The 26,302-nt window shown below is 46.8% G+C and overlaps 1 protein-coding gene across 3 annotated transcripts in view; it reads right to left on the reverse strand.

The window, feature by feature from the left end:
- Positions 1-26,302, reverse strand: part of Wdfy4 (WDFY family member 4) — a 274,936-nt gene that overhangs the window by 151,059 nt on the left and 97,575 nt on the right. For all 3 annotated transcript variants that reach the window (XM_029564047.1, XM_029564048.1, XM_029564046.1), the window contains exons 15-28: positions 22,311-22,525; positions 21,359-21,453; positions 20,229-20,445; positions 19,737-19,813; positions 18,487-18,708; positions 17,154-17,332; positions 10,676-10,907; positions 9,464-9,609; positions 8,115-8,226; positions 7,231-7,421; positions 5,013-5,165; positions 3,833-3,906; positions 1,813-1,974; positions 1,162-1,253 (exon numbers count right to left, since the gene is read on the reverse strand). In XM_029564047.1, coding sequence (XP_029419907.1) covers positions 1,162-1,253; positions 1,813-1,974; positions 3,833-3,906; positions 5,013-5,165; positions 7,231-7,421; positions 8,115-8,226; positions 9,464-9,609; positions 10,676-10,907; positions 17,154-17,332; positions 18,487-18,708; positions 19,737-19,813; positions 20,229-20,445; positions 21,359-21,453; positions 22,311-22,525 — 2,167 coding nt within the window. The remainder of the gene's footprint in view (positions 1-1,161; positions 1,254-1,812; positions 1,975-3,832; positions 3,907-5,012; positions 5,166-7,230; positions 7,422-8,114; positions 8,227-9,463; positions 9,610-10,675; positions 10,908-17,153; positions 17,333-18,486; positions 18,709-19,736; positions 19,814-20,228; positions 20,446-21,358; positions 21,454-22,310; positions 22,526-26,302) is intronic.

Here is a 26,302-nt window from a genome sequence, read left to right on the forward strand (position 1 = left end):
CATGTTGTGCAATGCCTGCAGAGGTCAGAAGTGGGCATTGGATCCCCTGGAACTTAGTCGCGTAAGAGCATTCAGTGCTCTTAACCACTGAGCCATTTCTCCGCCCCACATTTAATTTTTATTAGTTAAGTTTACTATATTATTTTGTGTGTGTTTGGTATATGTGCATGTGCATACATGCACATGTGTTCACATGTGGGCAGAGGCCTGAGGTCAGTGTTAGGCGTCTTCTACTGTTCTGCACCTTATCTGTTGAGACAGGGTCTCTGAGTGAAGCTGGAGCACAGTGATTCTGCTAAGCTGGCTGACCCCTGAGCCCTGCTCTGCTCCCCAGCACTGGGATTACAGGTACATGCTGCATTGCTGTTTGACTTTTCATACGGGTGCTGGAGATCCAAACTCAGGTTCTTATGCTTGCATGGTAAGTATGTTACTAACCAAGCCATCTCCCCATCCCTAATTAAAATGTAGATTGAAATGCCCATGTGTGGCTACAAGCTCCCATCTTAGGCAATGCAGATCTAGAGAGCCTAGGACCAACCAGCTCTGGTTGTTGCTCCATGCCAGTGATCATCCTAGCGAGGGGAGGCTAAATGAGACAGAACAGAGATAGAAGAGTGACTCAAAGAGACACACCACACATCTATGTATTACCAGAAGCCCTTGGGCTTCAGAAGCAAGGCTTAGTGGAACTGGACATGCCTAGTCCTAGTAGAGGAGACCAGGGATGGAGTAGGTAGGGGTGGCATTTCTAGAGAGACAGTATCCACAGCGTGAACAGAGGCTATGCCCTCACACATTGGAATCTGAGCATTTCAGAATGTTGGGTTGGAGCTCATTGAGATTATTGGGGGAAAATAGAGGTTCAGCCAGGACAGGAGGCAGGGGCTGTCATATGAAGGACCACACATGCAGGGAAATGATTGTCCTGAAGGCCTTGGAAATCACTCCAGGTTTTGAAACAGCAATATATGATTTAATGTGAGGCATAACTTGAATTATAAACTATAGTCCCTGCACCCACTATTTGGCCATCACAGCTGCAAGGGTCTCCTTTCCTTTTCCCATAGCCCTTCCCCTGTGAAATGATCCCCAATGTGTGGCTCAGGAGGCCATGAGGTTCATCCTGATGATTCTGGAATCTGGGAAAGGTGCTCTCACCTGGCATAGGCGAGTCCTGGGCTCCATCCACGCAGATCTGCCTCTCATTCGCTGATGAAGGCTTGAGTGTGTACATGACAAACAGTCCGACCCTGGGTATAGGAGGGTGAGAGGGACACACTAGGCAGCTGGCTCAGCTGTGCCTGATGAGCCTGTGTCGGTGTTTTCTACATGATCCACTCAAGGTTTCTAGTGATGGTCTGAGGGGAGTTGTGCTGTGCTGTGATCAGTATAATGTTTCTAGAGACTTCTTAAGCTGGTCAGGATTCATCAAAGAGGTTAACTCTGGTTCTTTCAGATCAACATTTCAGATAGGGGTGAAGAAAGCCAAATGTGGGACCAGCTGGCTGTCCTGAGGGAAATCTGCAAGAGGCAGGCACAGTGGGCTGTTGCTGTTAAGGATGGCTGTGCTCATGGTGGCCTTGAATTCTTAAGCTTGGTGGGGTTATCCAAGCACTGAGACTGAGAAATATGCCTTCTTCTATCTAGAATCAGACAAACCCACTCTTGTTCCATCACTCACCCCTGACTAGAAACCTTGTCAACATTCCAAATTATGTTAGGTATGGCAAGAGAAGGCGAACTGGGCCTATGCTTCCTTCTGAAATAGTTCCTGGCCCCGCCCTCTCTCTAGGGAGCTTGTTGAGGTACCTGAGTAAGTCCTGAATGTTGAAGTGGCCCTTCAGCTGACAGCCCAGGATGGAAATGATGGTGGGAACCTTGGAGGAAGCCAGACTTGGCTCATTGAAGAGGAAGATTAGCTTGGGTATAAGCTGTGCCTGGTGAGCAACTCCAGAATTCCTGGGTCCTTCCCTAGTAAGCCCATGGAAAAGGCAGTAAAAGCTTTTACTGGAATGAACCAAATTCTCTGTGTTTCTGCTAAAAAGGATTTCCAAGCTAGGCTTATACCATAACCCTCTGACTCCAACACAGTCTTGGCAATTTGTCAAGATGCCATCAGACACCCATCTGGTATGTCTGCCAAGTGCCAGTCACTAGAGCATGCGCTGATCATCCCTTCCAACCCCGGAAACCGCCTTCAAAGACAAATCCAATTATTGACTTGAATTCCAAGCCTCAGGGAGAACTAATGTTGGCCTCAAAACACCCAGAACAAAGACAGCAGACATACATGTGACCCGGGAGCACTTCCCAGCAAGCGGCAGAAGCAGGGGCCCGGCCTGCAGAGCCAGTCTGCTGCGATCTTCCTGCCCTCCCCAAACCACAAAGTGGATAAGCATCACAGCAAAGCAGAGAGAGGCAGAATTCAAGTGCCCACACCTCCTCCTCAGGATAATCGCAATCTTATTTCCAGTAAGTTCTACTCCTCCAAAGCAAAAAGCTCCAAAGGTAATGTCTGCTAGACAACGACAGGTACAGAAAGTGGAAAATGGGGGTGGGAAGGTAGGTAGACTAGAGTAGAATCATGTCTTTCAAACTCTCATTGGCATCAGCACATTGAATTCTACCAACTTCCACATCCCATACATAAATGGGGCATATGCTGGGTGACAAACCACAGAACTGTGTAACAGGAAAGACCCACACCCTTCCACCCACATCAGAGCTGCCTTGGGTCTTTTTCCTCATCACCACACTGAGCAGAGTGTTTTTCCAAATTCTTTCTTCACAAGACTTAGTCTTAATGTTCTCTGACTTTCCAATATTAAAGGGCTTGCAGGAGAATGGATTTGTAATAGTCGATAATAGGAGCCTGAATGAAAAATCATTTACAAATACACTCAAAACACCTAAGATACTATTGATTGCTAGCATAGAAGGCAAGAGGGATGGCCCAAAGCTTCATTTCCTCCCGTCTCTCTTTATAACCCTTGGTGTGCTTAGAGTGACCTCTCATTAGAGCCTTTCATCCTCCGGAGAGCTGAAACTATTGACTATGGGATCACATTGGACCAGTAGGACTCAACCTCATCCTAGGATTATGGAGTAGAGCCCGTGGAGGGTGTCCAGCTAAGAATAGGCTCCAAGGTACTGCCCTACAACCACCTGATTGCCACAGAAGGAGGCCTGTCCAAGCTGAACAGCCCAGGAAGAAGCAAGACAGAGGCGATCAGAGTGCAACACTCACTAGACATTGATGTGGTACCCCCCTCCAGCCTCCATGATCAGTGCTCTTCACTCGAATGTGAATAATTTCCTAAACTGCCTTCCCCCAGCCCCTCATCTTCTCTCTCTTCTCCTCCATGCCTTCTTCCCTTTCTTCCTTTCTTATACTGTTTTGGGGGTTATATCTGTCATGCATAAACCTTGCTTGCTGGGAAGTGCTCCTGGGTCACATGTACGTCTGCTGTCTTGTTCTGGGATTGGTTCAAGGTCACTTGGAGAAGCCAACTAAGGGAGACAACGGACGGAAACAGCATGGCTCCCAGACCACACTTAACACTCATTGAACCCTGATTTCCAAAAATTCATGCTAGTCCCTGGGACTACAGAGGCCTCAGATTCCTCAGCCTCTGCCTTCTCAAGGTCCAACTCTATTAGAGGAGAGAGAGCTGTCCCACCTGTCCAGGGGTACCCAGCTGAGGACCCAGCATTCTGGTGGAGGATGGCATGGTTGCTGAGCCACTGATCATCTTGCCTGTCCCCTTGGCCCCTATTCTTTGCATGAAGACATTAGTTCTAATCCTAGGGCTACTGAAACCCAGCCAACCTTTGTGACTGAAGGATCTCCAGGAGATGGGAAAAGAGAGCAAGCTCCAGGTTGTCTACAGTGTTCATCCAAAGCTGGAAGACAGAACAGATGTGGGTTGAGACCAAAGCATGGGTGCATCAGGCAGCCTAAGACACTGGGCATGCTGGGTCTGAGACTAGGACTACCAACACGATTGCCTGCTCTGGAGTCAGGCCAGCTGCCTTGACACCTGGCCGGCACAGAGGGCATCTCTAAGGGGACACTCAAACATATCATCTCCGAAGCTGCCTGGTGCCTCACTGTGGGTCCAGATTCTGTCCAAGGACACTCATATGAACCTCAGGACAGCTTGCATGCTTGGGTATTTGCAAACATGTTCTCTACCTGGCAGGGCCTTTCCCCATTGGACTTTGCAGACATGGTCCCCAAAGCAGCACTGGCCTCTACTCCCAAGAGGACTTGTGTCCACTTCTCTGTGGCACTGGTGGCTCTGTAGTATCCCCTTGGCCATGCCCTTGGCCCTTCTGGCAGTGGGGCTGGGCTGAGTCCTGGACATCACAGCGTCTCCAGGACTAGCCCAGTGGACACTCAGTAAACACTGCTGAATCATAGATGGGTTGATCCATCCAGAGAAGGTTTTCTGATCCTCCTATTTGTCCTGAGCGTCCCCACCCACACCTGATAAGTCATTCCCTAAAGGATCACTGGGAAAAGCAAAGCACTATCCAAAGGATTTGGGATGATTTTGTTTAATCTTTATGTGTAGATGGTACTTCACAGCTTTAAAATCCCCTCCCAGATGCTTTCGGATTTAACTAACCCCTCTGACAGTTTTCAAGGAACAAATGATTGTCTCTGTGTCACAAATTATCATAATGGATCAGCATATAGTGGCACATGCCTGTAATCCCAGCACTGAGACAGGAGGACCTTGAGCTCAAGGCCAGTCTGGGCTATAGAGCAAGACTGTCACTCAAAAGCAAAGAATAAAGGGACTCAGAGAAGTCAAGGGCCATACATGCTGGAGGTGGCAGGGTTAAACTATAAACCTAGGCCTTGGAGCCCCAACGCTCTTTTGATTTCCCACCTACAATCATGATCATGAAAAAAGTTGAAAGCCCAGGCTTCCTTATTGCATTTTATTCTCTCACATATAAATAAATATTCCCAAAGGCCTCAGAGTCGCTCTTCAATTTACCTCAAAATTGCAGAGAACATGCTGGAAGATACCCATGTTAGTAACAGCAGATGGTCTGAAACCCAGCTCTGCAGTGCCAGCCACAGAGAGGATAAGCTGGAAAATCCGATGGTTTAGGAGGGATGTCTTCTTCTCCAGGAGAAAGGCCAGTATCTGGAAAGGTAAGACACAAAGGTGGGTCCCTGAGTGCATCACTGGGCCTCTTTCTCCTGTAACTACTAGTTTCCATAGCGCAGGCTCAGCACAGGCCATACCCCCTGCTCTCTGGCTGCTGTCTCTTCATCCCACATTCTCTAAGACACACCTGCACCACTCTCTGTGGCACCCTCCCGGCCTTTCTGTGCTTTTGAGGTGGGACTTCTCACTGGGACTTCCCACTTCTCCCTGACTCTCATCCCTCGCTTCTATTGCTCTTTTTCATCTCTCACTGGGTCCTTACATGCATCACTATGTCTTCTCATCAATGCTGTGGTATTGTCAGGAAGCCATCCTGTGCCCATGAGCCCAGGTGCACACAGCTGGGTCGTTCTGTTATGCCAGAAGGCTAGCAAGGTGTAGCATCCACTCCAGAACAGAGGCACTGGAATCCCAACAAGGTACTTGTTGGTGAAAATCCATCTCAGAGAGGATGAAGAGGCATCCCTGCAAGCCTTGCATTCCTCATGATCTTGGTCACTGAAAAACCAAGCTGTCCAGCCATCCATCAGCTGACATCTGGGTCCTCATCCATCCTTCCGGGACTCAGCTAGCCTTGTGCACAACTCAGTCCCCTACGTCTGGTTCTGACAAAATCTACTCTCTGTCCCTGTCCTTCCAGACACTCCTGTTGCTCTTTCAAAATGTCCTTAGAAAGCCTTACTTGCCATAAGCAAACAAGTAGTATCTTTTCATTCTGTTTTGGCCACTTTTCTGATGTATTTGTAATCTGACCTCCTTTTTTCCCCCACTAAGATGGAAAGTATATTGAGAAATTCTGTCTGTGTGTTCTAATCCTGCTCCCTGTGGTTCATCGTATAGTCGCCATCCAACCGGGAAAGCAGTTACCGGAGGGCAGTATGTGCACCCCAGCCTATCAAGTGTAGATGGTCATAGCAACTACAGTGAACACACCCATAGCAACTTCCCGGAGTGATTACTTGTGATAGCTCAAATAGGAAATATTCCCCAGAGGCTCAGGTATTCGAACATTTGGTAGCCAGTTGGTGTCACTGTTTGGGGGACGTTATGGATTATTTAGGGCATGATGCCTCACTGGAGGGCATATGGCATTAGGGGTGGGCTTTGGGAGTTTATAGCCTCACCCCACTTCAGTTTGCTCTCTGCTTCCTGCCTGTGATTGAAGATGTGATCACTCACCTTCCTGTTCCAGCCTCCTGCTACCAGGAAGGTGGTGCCCCCCCCCCACCATTATGGACTCTCCTTTTGGAATCCTTAGCCAAAATAAACTCTTTCTTAGGTTGCATTTGGTCATGGTGTTTTACCACAGCAACAAAATACAAGTAACAAATACAAAGTAACAAACATAGCACTCTTCTAAGCTCTTAATATGTATTAATATGTATAACCATCCCAATCTACACAGTAGATACTATTATTCCCATTTTACACATGAGGGAACTGGGGCACAAGGGGATTAAGGACTGAAAGCAGCTAATATTTACTAAGCACTGACTCCAGGTCAATTGCAATTCTAAACCCTTCATTTGTATGAAATCTTCTAATCCTCATCACAGGCCAAGAGTCACAAGGGGTAACAGTACCAATCTTACAGATGGGGAAACTGAGGCAGAGAAGGTAAATAACTCTTAAAGGTTACTAACAAGGTAGAGGACAAGGCAGGATTTCAAGTGGGTCTGGTTCTACTGTCTAGGCTGTTAGCCACTGTGAAGGATGCAGAATGAGGCAATCCTAGATGATTTTGGAATCATCAGGGAGAGTGTCACAGTAGAGACAGATGAGCAACTCCAGCTCAGACAAAGCTCCTCCCAGCTGTCTGTCACCAGACCCTCCTCTACTGTGACCACACAGGCCTCAGCACTCTGTCAGCAGATGGCTGGGCAACCTGGGTTTTGTATGGACAACATCTTAAGGGTTGCAAGACTTTCTGGGCTGTTCTTTTCTAGAAGTCACTGTTGACCTGAGATAATGTCACTGGGGCAAGGGAGGTTCATTCTAGGGTTCACAGCTCTTCAGGGAGCTGTAGGGGCAGCTGAATTACCTGGTATCCACAGATGTGCTGCATCAGGCGGTCACACATGGCATTGCTGGTCAGCACCGAGTGAAGGACTTTCATAGCTGCATACATGGTGTTGTCGTCTGTTGCCAAGGAGATGAGGCCCAGGAGAATGGCAGGCCCTCCAATGAAGTCCAGACTGCTGGCAGCAGGGCTGGAGTGGAACACTCTAACCCCTGAGGAGGGCGAAGAGGACACATCACCAGTAAGTCACAGTCGCACTGCAATGCAGGATCACCTGGCAGCTGCCTGAGTTTCTGTCCATGTACTGCCAGAGAGGCCCATATACTGGGATAGACTGGGAGAAGTGGGAATTCTGGAAGTCTAGGCAGCCTGTCTGTCATCAGGCAAGAACAGCCCAGGTTCTCAGTCTGGCACCATCTTCCTTGAATTCAGAGCACCCTGAACTGAGCACAGTTGAGCCAGATGCCCTCTAGGCCTCAGTTGCCTGTTTTTTTCCAATAGCCTCTGAGTCCTGCCTGCCCTCTGGAGTCTGCTGGACTGGACCTCCTCACCAGCTCACTGCAGGGCTCTTGCCCCATTGCATGGTGACCGGCAGTCACTGTCTCTAATTTTCACTCAGACATGCACAACTATGGCTCCTGCTCACAGGCTGAACAGTGCTTTAGAGTGAGGCTCCTGAGGTGCACAGGTGCTGGTATGGTCGGTAGTTGAGCTCACCACAGTCAGGTTCAGCAAGCTGAGGTGATCTGCTCTGTCTTTGGCTACTCTCTGACTGGGCTTGTTCCCAACTCTGGCCTTCCCCACCCCACTTTCCCAATATACTTCATCCTGTTCCCTACCCCTAGGGCTCTAGGATGTATAAGCTTTCTTTACCAAAGATAAGTAAAGTCCACAGTCTGACCTACCTAACTGGCCCACAGAAACAGCACCAGGGGTCCGAAGAAACCCTGAGAGGTGGCCGGCACAGTTTCTCATCAAGAACACAGGTGTGGCATTGTCACGGGAAGAAATGTTCATCTAGAGAAAGTGGCAAGTTAGTGCTCCAACCCCTCAGGAAAGAAGGAGTGTTGTCTATGAGCTCCTAGAGGACAGGCACCCCAAGATGCATAGGTGATGCTCCACAAGCAATGATTGGTGGATATGTGACACTTGAACCAATGTTGAGGGGCTGAAGCCAAAACGTGGGGTCCGGTACTGCTCCCAGGCTGTGGTCTAATTGCAAGTGGACCAGCTTTAATCACTCAGCTTGCATATCCCACTTGCTTATAAAGAAAAGATCATAAGAATAGGACAGACCTAAGGACACAGTAGGTGAGACAGTTCCACTCAGGCAAGGGCTGCCATGCTCTCAGTCCAGGCTGAACAAAGCCCAGCTTCTACTACTGATTCCACAGGGTGAGGACAGGAATCTGTCCTCCCCCACCAGGAAAGACAGCAAGACACAACTTTGGTGCCCACCAGAGCCTAGCTCCTGACCTCCCATCCCTGTTCTAGGCCCTATGTGCAAGGAGAATGAAGAGAAATCAGCCAAGATTTTTCAACACTGAAAGCAAGAGAGACCTTCCTGTGGGAATTAGGAAACAGGACATCTCATCGCATCTTTCTTTACACATTCATTTGCCTTTTGTTCTGTAGGTTTACTTTAAAATAATCACAGCAGGGGCTGGAGAGATGGCTCAGTAATTAGGACCATTGATTGCTCTTGCAGAGAACCTGGGTTCAAATTCTAGCACCCACATGGTGGCGAACAACAGTCTTTAACTCCAGTTCCAGGGGATCTGATACCCTCTTTTGACCTACACAGGCATTGCACGACATGGGTGCACTTATATACATTCAGGCAATACACTCGTGCACATAAAATAATCATAAAAAATAAACAAAATATTTTTAAAAAAGAACAAAAAAGTCACAGCAACTCCAAAACCCTTTGTACAGAGTTGGGGGAGCAGTGGTATCCAAAGGGAATATCAAAATGTTTCCAGCATCGCAATAATACTGAAAATATCCCAGGCTGTTTTCTAGGAAGACCATACACTTCCATCTCTAAGTAACTTTAAAGAAAAAGTTTAGCCCTGTGGTGCTAGTGGGCGTGGAAGCATAAGGTACCTTAACAGATGACGTGAGAAGTATGCATGTGTGTATCTAGCCATCCACCAGTGGGCAACATGACTTAGTTACTGCAGCCCTGTGAGATGAAGAAAGCTACACAATGAAGGTGGGCGAGGGAAAGCAAGGGGTGCAGGAGGCGTACCTCCTTGGCGATGAGGCGGCTGTCCACCTCATTGTAGATGCTTCTGATGTTTGCTACACTGGTGGTGGAAGAGCTGGATACATGTAGACTGAAAGAAACCCTTTCCTCTGCGATGAGGGGCTTGGCTTCATCATCTGGGTCTTCTCCTATAGCAACAGATCTTCAATCAGTTCTAGCCTCCCTTTACAAAGGAGATTCATCCTCAGACAAGTAAATACCTACTGCCACTCAGCAAAGCAAACTTTGGAAGGATGTCTGTATGCTGTTACTGCTATGTGTTTGCACGTCATAACTTTTTCCCTGTGCTTCTCTGATGCTTACATAAAAATAGGATGATCTCCCAAGATCGATGCTTCTAGAAAATAGAGTTGTTTCTGGTGTGAAACTGCTACAGTTGAAAACATCTGTCAAATCTATAACTTTGTTTTCCAAAACCAAGCTGATCAGTGACTTTTTCTAAAAGGTGGGGCAAAGAGACCTGTGATTTTCAGAGAGCTGCACAGCTACCATAAACATCCCACTTGGAATTAGCACTCTGGTCCCCAAGTGGCTGGAAGCCAACACACTAATAAAGCACAATGTGAATACAGAGTCAGTGAAACTTCGGCTCCAGACCTGACCTGGTCCCATTGCTCTGGTCAATGCCATTTGCCACAGGAAATGAAGTTCACACAAGACCTGGGTCTAGAGACCAAAGCACTCAGCAGCACTCCGTCGTTCTTCACCACACACAAGGCCTTCAAATACAGATGCATTTATCAATTCTTCCCAGATGGGAACTGACCCCCTGGACCTGGCAGAGCTCAGAGAGCAAGCTCCTTGCTTGAACAGCCAACAATCAATAAAGAAAATGGGGATGTTCTGTCTGCCTGTTTAATAATTGAAGACAACAGTATACTTTAGTTAAAAAGCTTCTTCATTAAAAGGAACGTAACTTATTTATCTCATTCTCCTCTCTCTTTCTTCGCTGATGGTATTGCTCAGTCTCCCTCCTCCATTATGTGCTTTGGAGTGGAAACCTAAAGGATATTGTCATTTCCTTTTCTGTGACAGTTTCTCTTGTGTTGTAAATATATAATGATCCAATTGCAAAGGCCTTCCTTGATGATTGACCTGTGCCGAGTTCATTCTTTATAAATATGTTATAAATAACTGGATGTCCATTTAAAAACAAATATCAGCAAGAACGTTATAAATCAAAACACTCCATACCTTGAGTATACACAGCCTGAAAGTTACCGCAGTATCGTGGGCCAAGTTTGATAATAAGTGCTAGAGTATCCACGGATATGTCTTCTTCAAAGAGGTATGCAGGGCCAAGACGCCAGGTTAATGACGACTTTTGTTTCCAGATTCTAGGAGTCCCAATATATCCATAAACATCCACAAAAGAGGCTGGATCCATTGAAAGGAAAGGCCCAGGTAAGGCCTGAATATACAACATCTGTTATAACAAAAAAGATAATAATAATAATAAAGAAGACAAGAAATTGTGAGGGAGTGGGGGGGCATGGGAGGATCTGGAGGGGGAGTGGAGGGGTGGAAATAATGCAAAGACAGCACTAATGTATGAAGTTCTCAAAATAAATATAACAAACGTCATATTTAAAAAAATAAACAAGGATAGCACAAGGAAGCCGTGCTTTACCTCAGAATTAAACAAATGAATACATAGCATCATGGATCTCATTCTAATATCAAAATAAAACTTTCTTTTATCTAAAAATCAGATAGTTCTCAAATCTGAGAAGAGTACAACAGAATAACCCAGGAATTGCAGAGGGGAGTGAAGCATCGATGTCACTTTGGAAACAGATGTGACAAGAAATATTTTTAAAGCACAGTAGCCCAGCTTCCCTGGCCCACTAATTCCACTGAGAACTTAAATGCCCGTTATTAGGACATTAATAAAGTTTCATGCACCTAAATAATTACAGCTACATGGCTTAGAAAAGAAGAAATAAAAGTGTCTCTCTTTGCAGATAACATGTTCATGACGACATTTTAAATTAATTCATTAATTTTTATTTTATGTGTATGAGCGTCTTGGCTGCATGCAAGGACACTCATATGTACAATGGCCATAGAGTCCAGAAGAAGGGATTGGCTCCCCCAAAACTGGTGTCTTTGCACAAGATCAATCTGAAATTGATACAGAAGGAATAGGTTCTGATAGCTTAAAATAGCTTAAAGCATTTTGGAAAAAGAAGAATTTAAGTAAGAGGAGTTACATACTCAATAAGTCTCAAGATGCAGCAATTACCTTAAGACAATGTCATACAGGTAGAATGACAGTTGTAGATGGATGGAATAGGACACCAAACCCAAGCACAAACCCATACAAACATATCCAAGTAATACTTAGGCAAGGCGCAAAAGCAAGCTGGGGTTGGGGGGCAACGGTCTTTCAACAAATGACGCTAAAGAAAGTGCACATCCACGTGGGCAGGAACGCAGTGGACTTCAACCCAAACACCTGACCTTGTACAAAGATAAGCTCACTGAATAGGCCTCCTTTCTCCAACCCTACCTCAAAACACCATGGCTTCTTCTCTTCCTCTTGTCCCTCTCCCTCTTCTCAGTAGCTGCCAAGATTTACAGCCTGTCTGCTCTTGTGGTTTCAATGTCAAACTCAGGTTAAATGGTCCTCAAGCTTAAAGAAAAACCCGACTCTCAACTGATCATAAATTCATACGTAAAATGTAAAACATTTTAAAAATTAAAAGAAAAGCTTCAGGTTCTTATAAAAACAAAAATTTCTTAGATTTAATACCAAAATACAAGCCATAAAAGGGAAATCAATGAATTATACTTTAAATACCCTAAAAAGTTTTATTATTAAAAACTATAGGTTAAAAATTATTTTCAAATATACACAAGTGAATGTCATAAAAACAATACTTTAAAAAATGTTAAAACTCAACAGTAAAAAAGCAAACAGTTACCGGGCGTGGTGGCATACGCCTCTAATCCTAGCACTCGGGAGACAGAGGCAGGCGGATCTCTGTGAGTTCAAGGCCAGCCTGGTCTATGGCTCTCAAAAAGACAAAAAAAAATTAGAAAATAGCCAGAAGACATGAGTGGACATCACAAAAGAAGACGTTCTGATGATACCTAGGTCAGCTTCATGAACCAATGGAGACATACAACTGCAAAATGAAGACAGATCATTACACAGTCAGGATGGATAATGCAGAAAGTAACAAGGCCAAATGCAGAGAAGCTGGGTCAATCATCCATTGCTGGTCAGTGTAAATGGTACACTCTGGAAAACAACAGTCGCAAAGAATACTATAGAGTGATTTAAAGGAATGAACTATTGATATATGTAACAACTTGGTTGGAATCCCTAAAAAAATCAAGTATTATATGATCCCATATACAGAATCCTTGAAATTACAAAATTTTAGATTATTTGTTGCCAAGCATAGGGACAGGGATGGGAGAGAAGAGACATGGATGGGAAGTGGGTATGGTTACAAAACCGCAGCATAAAAGATCCTCATGGAGATGCAATTTCTTGTATCTTCATAATGATCATGGAGAAATAACCTGCATATATAGCACTATTGTGTAGAACTAAAGACACACCACACATATTGTGCTGGACAGCTTTAGTGTCAACTTGACACACCTAGGTTGAGGGAGCCTCAATTGGGGAATTGCCTCCATTGGACTGGCCTGTGGCCATGTCTGTGGGGCATTTTCTTGATTGTCGAGTGATGTGGGAGGGCCCAGCCCACTGTGGGTAGTGCCATGCCTGGGCAGGTGGGCCCGTGTTGGATAAGGGGCCAGGGGAGCAAGCCAGTAAGCAGTAATCCTCCATGGCCTGTGCTCCAACTCCTGCCTCCTGGTTTCTGCCCTGAGTTCCTACCTTGGGCTCCCTGATGAACTGAGACCTGGCAGATATAAGACAAATAAACCCTTTCCTCCCCAAGTTGGTAGTGGTCAAGTGTTTTGTCACAGGAATGAAGAAACAAACTAGGACACATATACACACACATATACCACACATCCACAATACACACACATGCATACCTTACATGTACATATGCAGACACACCACACATACATGTATATACACACATGCATACACAATCAGACACATGCACACACATGCATGTATGACACATATACATACACACCACATACACATACACACACAAAGACACACACAGACATACATGAAAATACCACATGTATACACACATACATACACCACACTTACCGTGTACACATACTTACACACCATACATATGCATACACACCATATACACACATATATACACACATACACACACAAATACATACCACACACACCTACATACACAGACACACCACATGTACCTGCACATACACATACAAACATATGCACCAGACCTATACATACACATAGAAGCATAAACACACCACATACAATACACATACATATACCAGACATATCACACATACATACACATTTGCACACAAAGTATGCACATACACAGTCAATCAGACACATACATGCACCACACATGTACACACACACACACACACACACACACACACACAAGTGCCAATCAAACTTAGGAAAAGGAAGACCTCGACAGCTCCTATCAGGGCATCATCTGGCTCTGAAACTGCTCTACAGTTTTACGAGCTCTCTCCACTGAGGAAAGCCCGACAGGGGCACTCTAGAGTTCTACAGCCTCACCGACCTCACCACTGAAGAAAGTGGGGCAGGCACAGTCTGGATTTCCAGTGCTTCTTACAGCTACAGCGATTCCACGATTACCCCAATAGCAAAACAGTAACAAAATAATTGTAACAAAAGACTAGTAGCCAATGGATCCTCACCAATTTTAAAGCAAAAATTTCAGACCCCATATGGATAATTTTTTTAAACTGTGGGTTATTAAATGAATTATGTGTGTGATATACAAAGGTTTTTCTACAATTAGGAAACCCTATCTTTTAAAAAGCAGAAAAAGAGCCGGGCATGGTGGCGCACGCCTTTAATCCCAGCACTCGAGAGGCAGAGGCAGGCAGATCTCTGAGTTCAAGGCCAGCCTGGTCTACATAGTGAGTTCCAGGACAGCTGGGGCTACAGGGAGACCCTGTCTCAAAAAGACCAAAAAAAAAAAAACCTAAAAGGAACTGCAAGCTATTACCCATAGCCTAGTAGGAATATAGGTAATCTTTCTTCTTCTCTCTGCTTTCCAATTGCTCAAAATGTGTTTATTTTATATAACGGCCATAAAACCACTATATATGAATGTGCATATAAGTATTTTTAAATGGAAGCTTATATAATTTTCAAAATAATCTTTTCATTCTGTAATTTTAAAGATTTTCAAATGAAAGCAGCCACCTCGCTCTGCCACAATCTAGTGCACTATAGTCCACTGCACTGTTTCCTCACCCCCCCTTGAGGCACAGCCTGCCCCTCTCCCTATCACTGCCCTGCCCCCGCTCTAAGCCTCGCTTCCCTCCCCCCCAGGTTCCTACTCTACGCTTATCAGTGTCTGATCATCTGCATTATTTCCAGATCATTGTTGCTCAGTTCCTGACTTCTTCAATTTAACTCACCTCCCTCAGAAGTGAAAGAAAAGGCCACATTACCTTTGAGTACAGTTGAGATGCTGGCTCACCTACAGCCTAAGCCAAAGGTCGCCAATCTGATTCTTGCACCCAAATGAATGTTTGCATCAAAACACGGGGTTTTCAGTTTATCCCTGGTGGATTTCACTTGCTGTTCCTGACATAACTTGCTGTCTAGGGGTCATATCACGCTGAACATGCCCCACCTTGTCTGACCTCACCTGGTGAGATCATCTTGGAAAGTGAACTGTCAGACTTGGCCTGGGTACCCCAAAGCATACCTAGCACACTCTGATGCATGATGCTAGCTGCCCTGAGTTTAGCAGGGCATACAAGTAGATGCTCATCTTTGTGCTATTCTCCCAACCATGCTGACATCTGGTCCCCTTTGTGCCTGTTCTCAGCTCAGCTTAGAGTATCAGTACATCCTCTCTGTGTGTCAGTCCTTTGCTGGTTCCAGAAGGGAGCTAGAATCAGCAGGGCATCCTTAAGGGAACACCAACTGTTTCACACACATCAATAGAAAACAAAAACAAGCTCATTTGGGAATCACACCCAAACAAAACCACAGACACTACAACTGCAAAGACACAACACCTTTCTCACCTGCTAGCCAGGGTGGGAACCACTTCCCAAAGTCATGTCTCTACCTGCCCCCATAAGTCAGTAAGATACACAGTTGCCAAGTCACCCTTCTGAAAGACCCAATTCACAATGTAGCAATCTCCACATCTTTGAACCCTCCCCTCAAATTCCCTAAAATAAGCCCAAAGCCTTTAGTAAATCCCTCCCTGCTCCTTATTACCCTGTGGGGTACAGTCTTGCTACTGAACAGCATCCTTACTAAACGCTTTATTTTATACTACAGATACATTCCTGGAGGGCTTTTGCTAGTGGCATAGACAGTTCCTACTAACACATAGTATACATAAACGTGTGTGTGTGTGTGTGTGTGTGTGTGTGTGTGTGTTGTAAAGGACAGGAAGGAGAGATGGAGAGAGGGAAGGAGAGGACTACATTGTAAAGAATTTTACCAAAGATACTGTCAAGTTCATCTTTACTCAACAGAATTTGGGAGGTTGAGGCCTAAACTTTTTAACTTGAGTCAGCTTTGCACCCACCCCACTCCTAAAGTCATTTATTGATGGAGACATTCTAGGTACTCATAGCTGGGCAGCAAAGAGAATGTGGAGAACTTTTGTAACATCTTGAATCTGATTAAACATCCCAACAGGTACAGGACAGGCTCCCACAATGAAGAACTGTAAATCCCAAATGGAAGAAGCCTGGAACCAAGGTTCTCCATTCCAGCTCATATTAGAATCAGGAAAATTTGAAAACTCTACTGATTTTTCAAAGCACCCTGCCCAGAAGTGTTGATACAGGATTAACCTGAGATTCAAAAGAGCACACACATGAGCTTTAAGATGTCTGCCCAGGGTGATTCTAGAATGTAGGTGTAGAGAAGTTCACTATGAACAGGTTGGAAGCCCAGCTGCACCTGTGCTCCCTGGCTCCTTGGGCCTTCTCCTCTGGCTTCCTTGGACACCACTGACATGGCTACTGATGGAGCAGGCCAGCCAAATCCTTATAGTCATACCCTAGGTGGCTCTAAACAAGGCTTAGAAGCTTCCTACAGCTATATGTTCACATTCTGTTACCTTCCTCGTCATCTTGTCTACGCCAGTGAGACTGATTGGTGCTCTGATTCTCAGAGTGGTGCTTAGACCTAATACAATACCCTCACCAGCAAGTTTCTTAGAAAAGTCAGACTCTATGCCCTGCCCAAATCTCTCTGTTGACTGTGTTTTGTGCAGCCCCGAGACTGGCATCTCCACATGACTCGTGACTCCTCTTAGAGTTCCACCTCACATCCTGCCTTCTGCCCCAGTCATATGACCATCAATTCACTCTCTAAATATATCCCTTTCATGTCTGAGTTCAGCCAATATTCCAGACAGCAAATGTGGAGCGGGGGTGGTGGGGGGAGTCCTCATTAGATACCAAATCTGCTGTTGAAAGAGACACAGAGCTAAGCAGAGGCCACTGCAGGGTGGAAGGACTAGGAGATCAGGTCAAAGGCTGAATGCAGCTTGGGGAACCATTTCACCTTGGCTGAGCCGATGGCCTGTCCATCAAGATAGGTGGAAACCATGCAATTCCTCTTCATTTCTTTGCTCACAACCACAGCCAGGTGATGCCACTGACCACAAGCCAGCAACTGGCCACACCTGACCTGGAGCTGACGCCCTGCAGAGGGCTCTGTTTCATCCTCAGGTTCCATAACATCTGCAAGAGAGCACAAAGGCTAGACCTTACACATTATATCATGCTGCAGGGACCCAGAAGCTCTGAGCAGGGCGATGTTCTGGTCAGTCCACATGGGTCCTAAAGCCTATGGAGCTGCCAGGTATGGTGGTGTAAGCCTTTAATCCCGGTACTGATCAGCAGAGGCTGATCTCTGTGAGTTCCAGGGCAGCTGTGGCTGTAGAGAGACCCTGTGTAGCTATAGACTAGACTTCTCGTAAGAAAGCACCAGCAGCAGTTGCCACTACCATCCCCTGAGCTCAGAGTCTGTACCTAACACTGGTTAAGCACTCACAAGAATTACCTCATTTAACAAGTCCCACCACCCTATGAGGTAGGTGCTGTCACTGTTTCCATTTACCATCAGGCACAGAGAGCTGAGGGCACTCGCTGAAGATTGTGCAACCAAGATTCAACCTCAGCAGGTTCCAGGGTGATGCCAGGTACCAGGGACCCAAGCCCTGAAAGGGAGGAGTCAGGGAATCTGGCTGTGGGCCAAGGGTATCACCATTCTCTGGGTCTTCTAGGTATCTAGCTGTGAGACAGTGACTATTGGGATATATATATAGGAATGATGGCTGGGGTACCTGGGCTTGGTTGTAAGGCAGGTGAGCTTGGGAACATGCTGAAATATGGAAGACAGAGCCAGAAGCAGCTACCAGCTCTACTGAGGCAAGGATTAGGTTCCCAGGCATCCAGGCCAAGCCTGCCACATGAAGCACTTGACAGTGCTCCAAATCCTTTGGATTTGGTTTTTTTGTGGGGAGGTCTGGGGCTGCTTCATCTCCAGCTAAGTTAGGTACATTCTTCACAAACCTTGCTCAGAAGGTTACAAAGCCTCGTGTCCCAATAAGGCAAGCCCAAGTCCCACCTGTCATCCCTCTGCCAGGGCAGAACTGGGTTTCTGGAAGGCCACTGAATATAACTTCTGGAATCACCCCAGAACCCAGACCACAGTGCCACACAGCAAATATTTGCTTCTAGTTTTTACCAGGTGTGGAAACCAAGGCATCAGTCTCAAAGGACAAAGAGAAACAGGCAGTCACCAGGCTTCCAAACACACCCGTGTTGAGAGTGTCGGCTCAGCCTCATTCCCCAGCTGTTGGCCACACAAGCTTTGGGTCCCAAAGCCTTACCTAGGGGCTGGAACTCTTTTTCTTCTGTGGACACAACTAAGGAGAAGTCATCCATGCAGAGGCTGATGGAGAAGCAGACGAAGGGCTGCTCGGTCCTGGCTAGGTGACGCACCAGGGTTAGAAAACGCAGTGGGTGGCCCTCTATGACATTGGCCTGCCGGCTGATCAAAAACCAGCAGGAGAAAGTCAAGCCTCCGGGTGGAGGGAATGACCTGGGGGCACCTGGGGGCAGAACACAAGCACAGGCTCACACTGTCCCACCAAGGAAGAGAGTTCAGACTCCCGGCAGCTCTGACTCCACACTGCTGGGCCACCTACTAGATGCGAGCATTACATCTGGTCTAATTCACATTCAATCCATCCCAACTCCACCTGGCACAGGCAGCCTCTGTCTCACTGTTCATGGCAGGAAGAGGAGATTCACAAACTATATAGAATTCCTGCAAGGCCTTGAGCCACATACACAGCTGCTCTAGCCCTGTTCTTCCTTTAGTCCATGCAGTTCTGCCAAGGGAGCAGAGGATTCACTGTTTCCAAGGCCTATCTACATCTGGGCTCTATGGCAGTGAGGATGCTAATTCAGCTGAATCTGGGGTGGAAAAGTGGCCCTGTCCCAGGAAGTCCCTTGTGCTCCCATGTCCTAACAGGGTTGGCAGCACTGATGGGGCCACTGTTTCCATTAGCAACAGCACCGGCAGCCATGTTAGCACACTTGGTACCACTCACAGAAAGGTTTGCCCTGCATGGATAGGCCAGCCATGTTCTTATTGAAACCTGCGAACAAAGGATTTTGGGTTCAGGTGGCCCTGGGCACTTGAACTGTCCTGTCCAGTGTGTCATCAGCTGAGTGCACTGCTATAGAAAGTATAACCAGGCTCCAAGCTGATGCCCAGGGGCCACCTACCATGGACTGACCCACTCCTGGTGACCACCAGCACAGAACTCACACTCTTCTCTAGAGAAAGCTGACAGTAGATGATGCTCCTTTTCAGCCTGTGCCAGGCTCAAGTGCAATGGCTCAGACCCAAATTCAGTGCCCTCTGTGACTATCAATGTCAGTCCCTGGTTGTGGACTGAGCCCTTGAAATGCATGATGAATAGGACCATCCCCCTAAGAGCATGTGAGTAAACTACTAGCTGAAGCATCCTCACATACAGAAACTTGGGAGTAAAGGGAAGGCTTATGCTTTTTGGAAACACCAAGTAGAGATCTGCAACCAAGGGTATCTATGGACTTGGGAGATGCTTACCTGTCCCAGTCCCTCCAGAGATGGAGTGCTCTGTGCTGGTCCCCATAACAGTGGCTAAGGTCGGAGTAAACAGACACCTGAAAACGGGAAAGTGTGTCAGGTCATTGAACTGTAGACAAGCCTTGTATCAACAGTCTAGGCTATGACATCTCCCTACTCCACACTACTGCAGGGGCCACATCCCCTCTTAGGTCATAAGGTCCCAAGAACAGAAAGCAGCTGGTGCTGATGGGAGGCCCAGAAGGTGATGAATCCTCATTTGAGGCCAGACAGGATGGATGGCATTCTAGAAGTAGCCACAATAGTGAATGAGAGGGCTCTGGCCACCCATAGAAGGAGATTGCCCTGGGAAGCCGCTGGGGGAAGGATGTACTACTTAGACACACCTCTGCTTGAGTACTGAGAACCAAAACAATTTTCAGTTTTGTAGACAGTGTTATAGATCATTAGAGGCACTGGGAAGTTACCCAATCATATATGAGTCATCCATACCCATAACCTTCCACAGACATGTCAAATTCCACAAATGATGGCATCAGGGCTGCCCGGTGAGGCTGCAGGTTGCGTGGGGAGGTCATGGAGATGAGGCTCAGTGCTGTCTGCAGGGCTGTGGCTGAATCCTGGGAGACGCCTGAGGACCCGAGATCTTGAGGCCGTCCGGGGCATGGGCTGGCATCTTCAGGTCTCTCAGCTGTGTCTTTCTGTGACTCTGGGACGGCAAGCAAAAGAAAGATGTGTCCTTGCCCCACGCATTTCCATCCCTGTTGTGGCAATATCCCCAGTGTACCTGCCACAGCCCTGAGGGAGCATTTTTCAAAGTTACCTGACACTTCCTAAATACAAACGAAGGCAGGTCTACTCGACCCTAAGCCTGGGCTCTGCTGATTTCATTACTGTGGGATGGTGGCACTAATCCATGCTGAGAGACCTCTCCCAATCATCCCAGCAGGTCCCCCTGTCCAACACAGCATTTTCAGCTGCTGTCAGTGACTTGCTCGCCCCACTGGTATTCTTTGTTGGGTTCACACTGGCATGAGCACCCCTGCTCTGTCCTGAACAGCAGCCTGTTCACTTCAATGACCTCAGCTCCAACTTCTTACCACCAGTTCCAAGCCCAATTCTCTATCTTTGCTTTTCAGCAGGGCTTTTTCTTGCCTCAAAGCCCTGTGTGGTGTTACATTCAAGGTGTCCACAACTTTCTTTTCTCTAAACTGGTTCCCTGAAGCAGCATCTTCTCAGAGACTGGGCCAGATGCTGGGAATCCCCCAATACTTTTGTTTCCAACACCCCAAGTTGCTCCTAAGCTGTGAGCTTTTTGGAAAGCTTTCTGCCCAGTGCTTGAGGGCTGTGAAGGAAATATGGTCACTATAGTACAGTCTGTTTTGTCAAGGAGGTGCCACACCACTGTCATGTGAAGGAGGGGAATGGTTCTTTTTCTTCTAGATCTGCCATTCTATGAACCACCCCCATTCCCTGTGCATCCCTTGTCTGCCTTCCTGAGCAGCAGGAAAAACCATCTTACTTTAAGTCTACCCACTTTCCTACCAGTTATGAATGACCCCTCACCAGGAATAAACATTCCTTGCTTGACCCTCACCCTCTCCTGTTCACTGTCTCCTCACCTGAGCATGCAGGGTTGTCTCCATGTCCAGGGGATGAACTGAAGCTTTTCTTGGTAGCTGACAATGGTAGGCAAATTCCAAGGGCTAAAAACTGTCTGAATATCATAACATCAAAGTGTCAAATATAGACATTTTACAGGCAAAGTTTTCCAGATCGCTTCCCCGGACACCCAGTGCTCACGCCGCCTACCTCCCAGTACAGACACCACGGAATGCCATTTCCAAAAGTCATGCAGAAGAAACAGGTCCCTGTCCTGCAACCCAGCTGAGAGATGGTGGGGCCAAGAACCTCGGGGTGGACATCATGCCATACATTGCTTATAGGTTTCTAAAGGAATTTCCTGTGTACATAGCTGGCAGGGCTGAGACTGACTGGATCCCAGGCCTGCAGGCAGGCAAGGCTGTTCTCTGTCCCCACTGTTCTACATAAGTGGTGGGCTGGTAATGTGAACATGGACCACCTTCTCTGTCCTGCTCCAGAGTAGCAGGGGTCTTAAACTCTTGATCTCTCTCTCATGCAGCCTGTCCCTCCTCTGCCTTCTTTTCCCTACCTCTGTTTCTCTCTATATAGGAAAGCCTCTGCATGATGAAGTAGAGTCCTCCCTCTATCCCTGTTCATACTGCACTGGCCACTGCCCTGCTCTTTACAATCCAGCTTCTGGGTCCAGTCATGAGCACTCAGCCCCAGCCCTCCAGCAGAGCCCCTGATGCCCAGTTCTTTCCTCTCCCTGCTGTGGACTATCCAGGCCTCAGGACTCAGCTCCATCTTGACATCTCCATTCCCCAGAGCACCCTAGAAGAGGCTCTGTCTGCTCTGCGGGCACAAGCAGTAGATGCTGGAGTGGAGGAGAAGGAGAATGGGAACACCTATTCCTGCAGACTCAGGTACCCACAGTGTGTCCATTACCCTGTCATAAGCTCTGTGGTATTCAATATTTAGTGCACACAGTACCTTAGCACATCTGGTTCAATGGCTTGGGAACCCAACTTTTCAAAGATCCTGATGAGGAGTGAGTGCAGAGGACTACCGACCATGCTGAGGGCCCTGTGGCAAAAGGTCATGAGTGTCTGGAGCATGCCTGCCTCACACATGACCTGGCGACTCTTCTCCGATTTCACCAGGGACAGGAGGTAGCTGGCCATGGAACACTGGATCTCCTCAGAAAGCTAAGAGATGACCAAAGCAAGGTATGAGTCTGAGAGAACAGAATACACTCTGGGTGACTTTGTAGTCTCCCAGGTGGGCATGGGATCGGGGTGGGGGTATGACAGGTCAACAGTGCCCACCACAGCTCACTGCACCCTATCTGTCTCAGGTGCTGTTCTCAGTTCCAAGAGAGGAACTGAGTTGCTGGGGTCAGTCATCAACTGAGAGCAGGGGCTGCACCCAGGCAGGTGGAGGCTGGGTAGCCCTCAAACATGTGGTGTTGGACCCACATGATGTTGGAGAGTTTCTGAATTAATTGCTAACATTGAAAAAATCTGAAGATTTCACATCCAAACAAAGACTTACAGCCTCTCTCAAAGATATGAAGGTCTGGTCATGCAGGATGGGGGCCCTGTGTTAAGAAGCTATTGGTGGCCTGCCAGGCATGGTGGTGCATATCCTTAATCCCAGCACTCGGGAGGCAGAGGCAGGCAGATCTCTGTGAGTTCAAGACCAGTCTGATCTACATAGTGAGTTCTAGGGCAGCTGAGGCTATAGGGAGACCCTGTCTCAAAAAAACCAAAAACTAAAAGAAGCCATTGGTGCTGGAAAGGGACCATGCCCCTAAATGGACACAAATCACTCTCCCCACTGGCTTCATTCACTGGGTTTCTTCATTTAGGTTTGCACCCCTGAGAGTAAAAGGAGGGGTCCACCTGGTTTTATGAGCCTAAGATAGACAACACACACACACACACACACACACACACACACACACACGGGCATGTGTGCATGCACAAACACATGTACACACGCCCTTGACTGACTGAGGTAGGTGCAATCTTCAGTATACTTTCAAGCCACACTCAAAGCTGACAGGCCATCTAGTCATAGGCTTCACTCTGGGGGCATCTCCCTCCACACACCACTCCCTACCCCACCTCAGACATCCTCTTCTCTCTGGGAGGGAAGTTTCTCGAAGCCCTGAGTACATTTCATAGACTCTCAGGGGGTAGAGGGGAGGACAGGCCTGATATTTACTTCAAGGGCCACATGTTTCCCTGTGCTGTCAGTAACTCCTGGCTTCTTAGGATGTGCTAAGAGCTACTCAACATTCCCCTGTGGATAGATTTCTCAAATGCTGTGCTATGGCCATCCCCACTTCACAGATGAGGAAACTGAGTTCAGAGAAGCTAACTGCCCAGATCTGCATGGTAAGGAAAGGGAGTGACTTTGACCCTGAACCATATGCTCAGAATCACCTCATCCATCATCTTCTTGCCATGTGTAGCCATTTGAAGGGCTCTGTGCCAAGACACAGTCAAATGTGTCTTCCTATCACTAAGAAACAAAGATGAATGAGACTGGTTCTCCCACTAGCTAACAATTTCTCAGCATATACACTCCAAGGAGTGACATATATGAGAAAAGGAACATATTTATGCTGTTTTCCATAAATTCCTATATTTGTACTTTTTAAGTGGTTGACACAGTACCTCAGACTTGCCACTACCCAGCCCCTGTAGTATGCTACAGCACAAGTGCGGAGGTCAGAGGACAACTTTGGGTGTCGATCTTCACCTTCTACCTTGTTTGAAACAAGGTCTCTTGGATGTTTCCCTACTGCATGTGCCAAACTAATTTTCAGGGATTCTTCTGCCTCCTATTTCCCAGTAGCAATACTGGGATTACAGATGCTCATGTTCTGGGGATTTAAACCCAGGTCTCCCAACTTGCATGCCCAGCTCTTTTATGCTGAGCTATCTAAGTCCCATTTCTAAGTTAACTTCAATAATACTTCAAATTAAAAATTTGGGAGGATCCAACTATGTTAGACTGATTTTCAGGATGACTTCTCTGCTGAGCAGGATTTTGCCATTCCAAACTGTCACTTTGTCAACACTGCTATCAGCTAATGTTGAAGACTGGTCTTATCAATTGAAGGAGGTGGTCCTAATATTGGTCTGATTATAATGAACTAACTGGCGGTATATAAAGAAAAAAAAAGCTTTATTTAGCTCTGGAGGCCCAAGGGCATGACAGGAGCATTGGCTTGGCTCTGGTGAGGGCAGACCCACTTGCCTGTGTCACATGCAGATGCCACCATGTCAAGAACAGAAAGAAGAGGGACATCCGAACACAAAGTGAGACAGGAAGCAAGAGAGCACAGAGGGGCCAGGCTTGCTGTTTTATAAGAATCCTCTATTGAGAACCTGGTGGGTTCCCATGAGAACTGCATTAATTCCTCCCAAAGGCAGCATCCTCAGTGGCCATCCACTAGGTTCTGCCTCTTAAAGACACCACCATATCAACACCACCCCACTGGGGACCAACCTTCTACCACATCAGTCCATGGAGGACACATTCAAGCCACATCCAAACAGTAGGCTTTCCTTTAAATGTGATCTGTGCATAGCCAATCTGAGCTGTCTGATGCACATGCCATACACACATAGCCCAACAAGGACCAGGACCCCAAAGCAGAGCCAGCAAAGCTATCATATATCAAACAAACCCAGAGCCATCACTGTTACTTTGCGTCACTCTCCATGTGGAAGTTTACCAACCTCCCTGACTGGTTTTCCCACGTCCTTCCACTGGTGTGCTGTCCCTCCCCACGTCCACATGACCCTCTTTGCCTCTGCCTTCCTCGGTACCCCTCCAACAGCAAAGAGAGACCATCCACCCTCTTGCCTTAAGCATTCCCTCTACCAGAACTTTCTTATTATCATTTGGTAACTGTACTCTTTTAATTTGGGTGAGAGTTGGGGAGGCAGTTGGCATGAAGCAAGATGCAAAAATAGCATCACCATGTATTATTAATAAGATTTTTTTAATGTTTACAATCTCCTCTTTTTTTCCTGGAACATATCTACTTTCTGCTTTGGGGACTTTCATTTTGTTTGTGTGTGTTTGTTCCCTCCACCAAACAGAGTAGGTATAATTATAATCTAAATATTCAAAAAGAAAGAGAAAAAGAAAAGAAAGTTTTCAAAAGGGAGAAATGCTGATCTTGTCTAATCACACCACAAATTTACTCCAAAATTGCTCAATACCCCATAATGGAGGAGGAAACATTGATTGGCCTCATTATCGTTGCAACTCTGTCAATACCAATATTGCCTTGTTTTGAATAAAATGTGCTGGTTTTTTTCAATGCTGGTTCCAGTAAAATGGGGTTTTAGTGAAAATATGAGCAGTAGCAGGAAACCAGTCTGGTTTCTCCCCCTCCAAATGTATTGATTTCCCTAACGCATTTCACTCCCAGTGCGGGAAAGGGGACGCTGGTTCAATTAGGACTCCAAGGTAAGAGTGAGGGGTCACCAGGCAGGCTGGCAGGCTGGGCCCGCAAGGCAAATTCACAAAGCAATCTGGGGGCCTTTAGGCAGTTTCTGCTTTCTTCTACCTAGTATTCAAGACTTCAAACCTATTCTGGGGCATTCATTCCTCTGATTGCCCTCTTTCTACCCAGATTTCTTTCTGGTCCAGATTGATATGTCCCAGAGTCCAGTAAGAGCTGAGTCTCTGTTCATGGTTTTATCACTTACATGTGGTTTCTCCCCAATGGGGTCAGCTGCTTTCGGAAGCTTGGTCACCAGGATGGTGACGTGAGAGAGTATGGGGCCTTTAAGAGATGGGGCCCAGTGGAAAGTCCTTAGGTCATTGGGGGTGACGCCCTCATATTTTGCTCTGGATCCCAGTGTCTGACCACATGATTTCTTCCTCTCAGATTTCCTTCCACCATGATGCTAGTTGTGAGAAGGTTCTCCCTAGAGCTGAACCGATTCCAGTATCAG

The sequence above is a fragment of the Nannospalax galili genome, unplaced genomic scaffold (genome assembly GCF_000622305.1).
Source record: "Nannospalax galili isolate Female #2095 unplaced genomic scaffold, S.galili_v1.0 scaffold996, whole genome shotgun sequence".
Classification (NCBI taxonomy): domain Eukaryota; kingdom Metazoa; phylum Chordata; class Mammalia; order Rodentia; family Spalacidae; genus Nannospalax; species Nannospalax galili.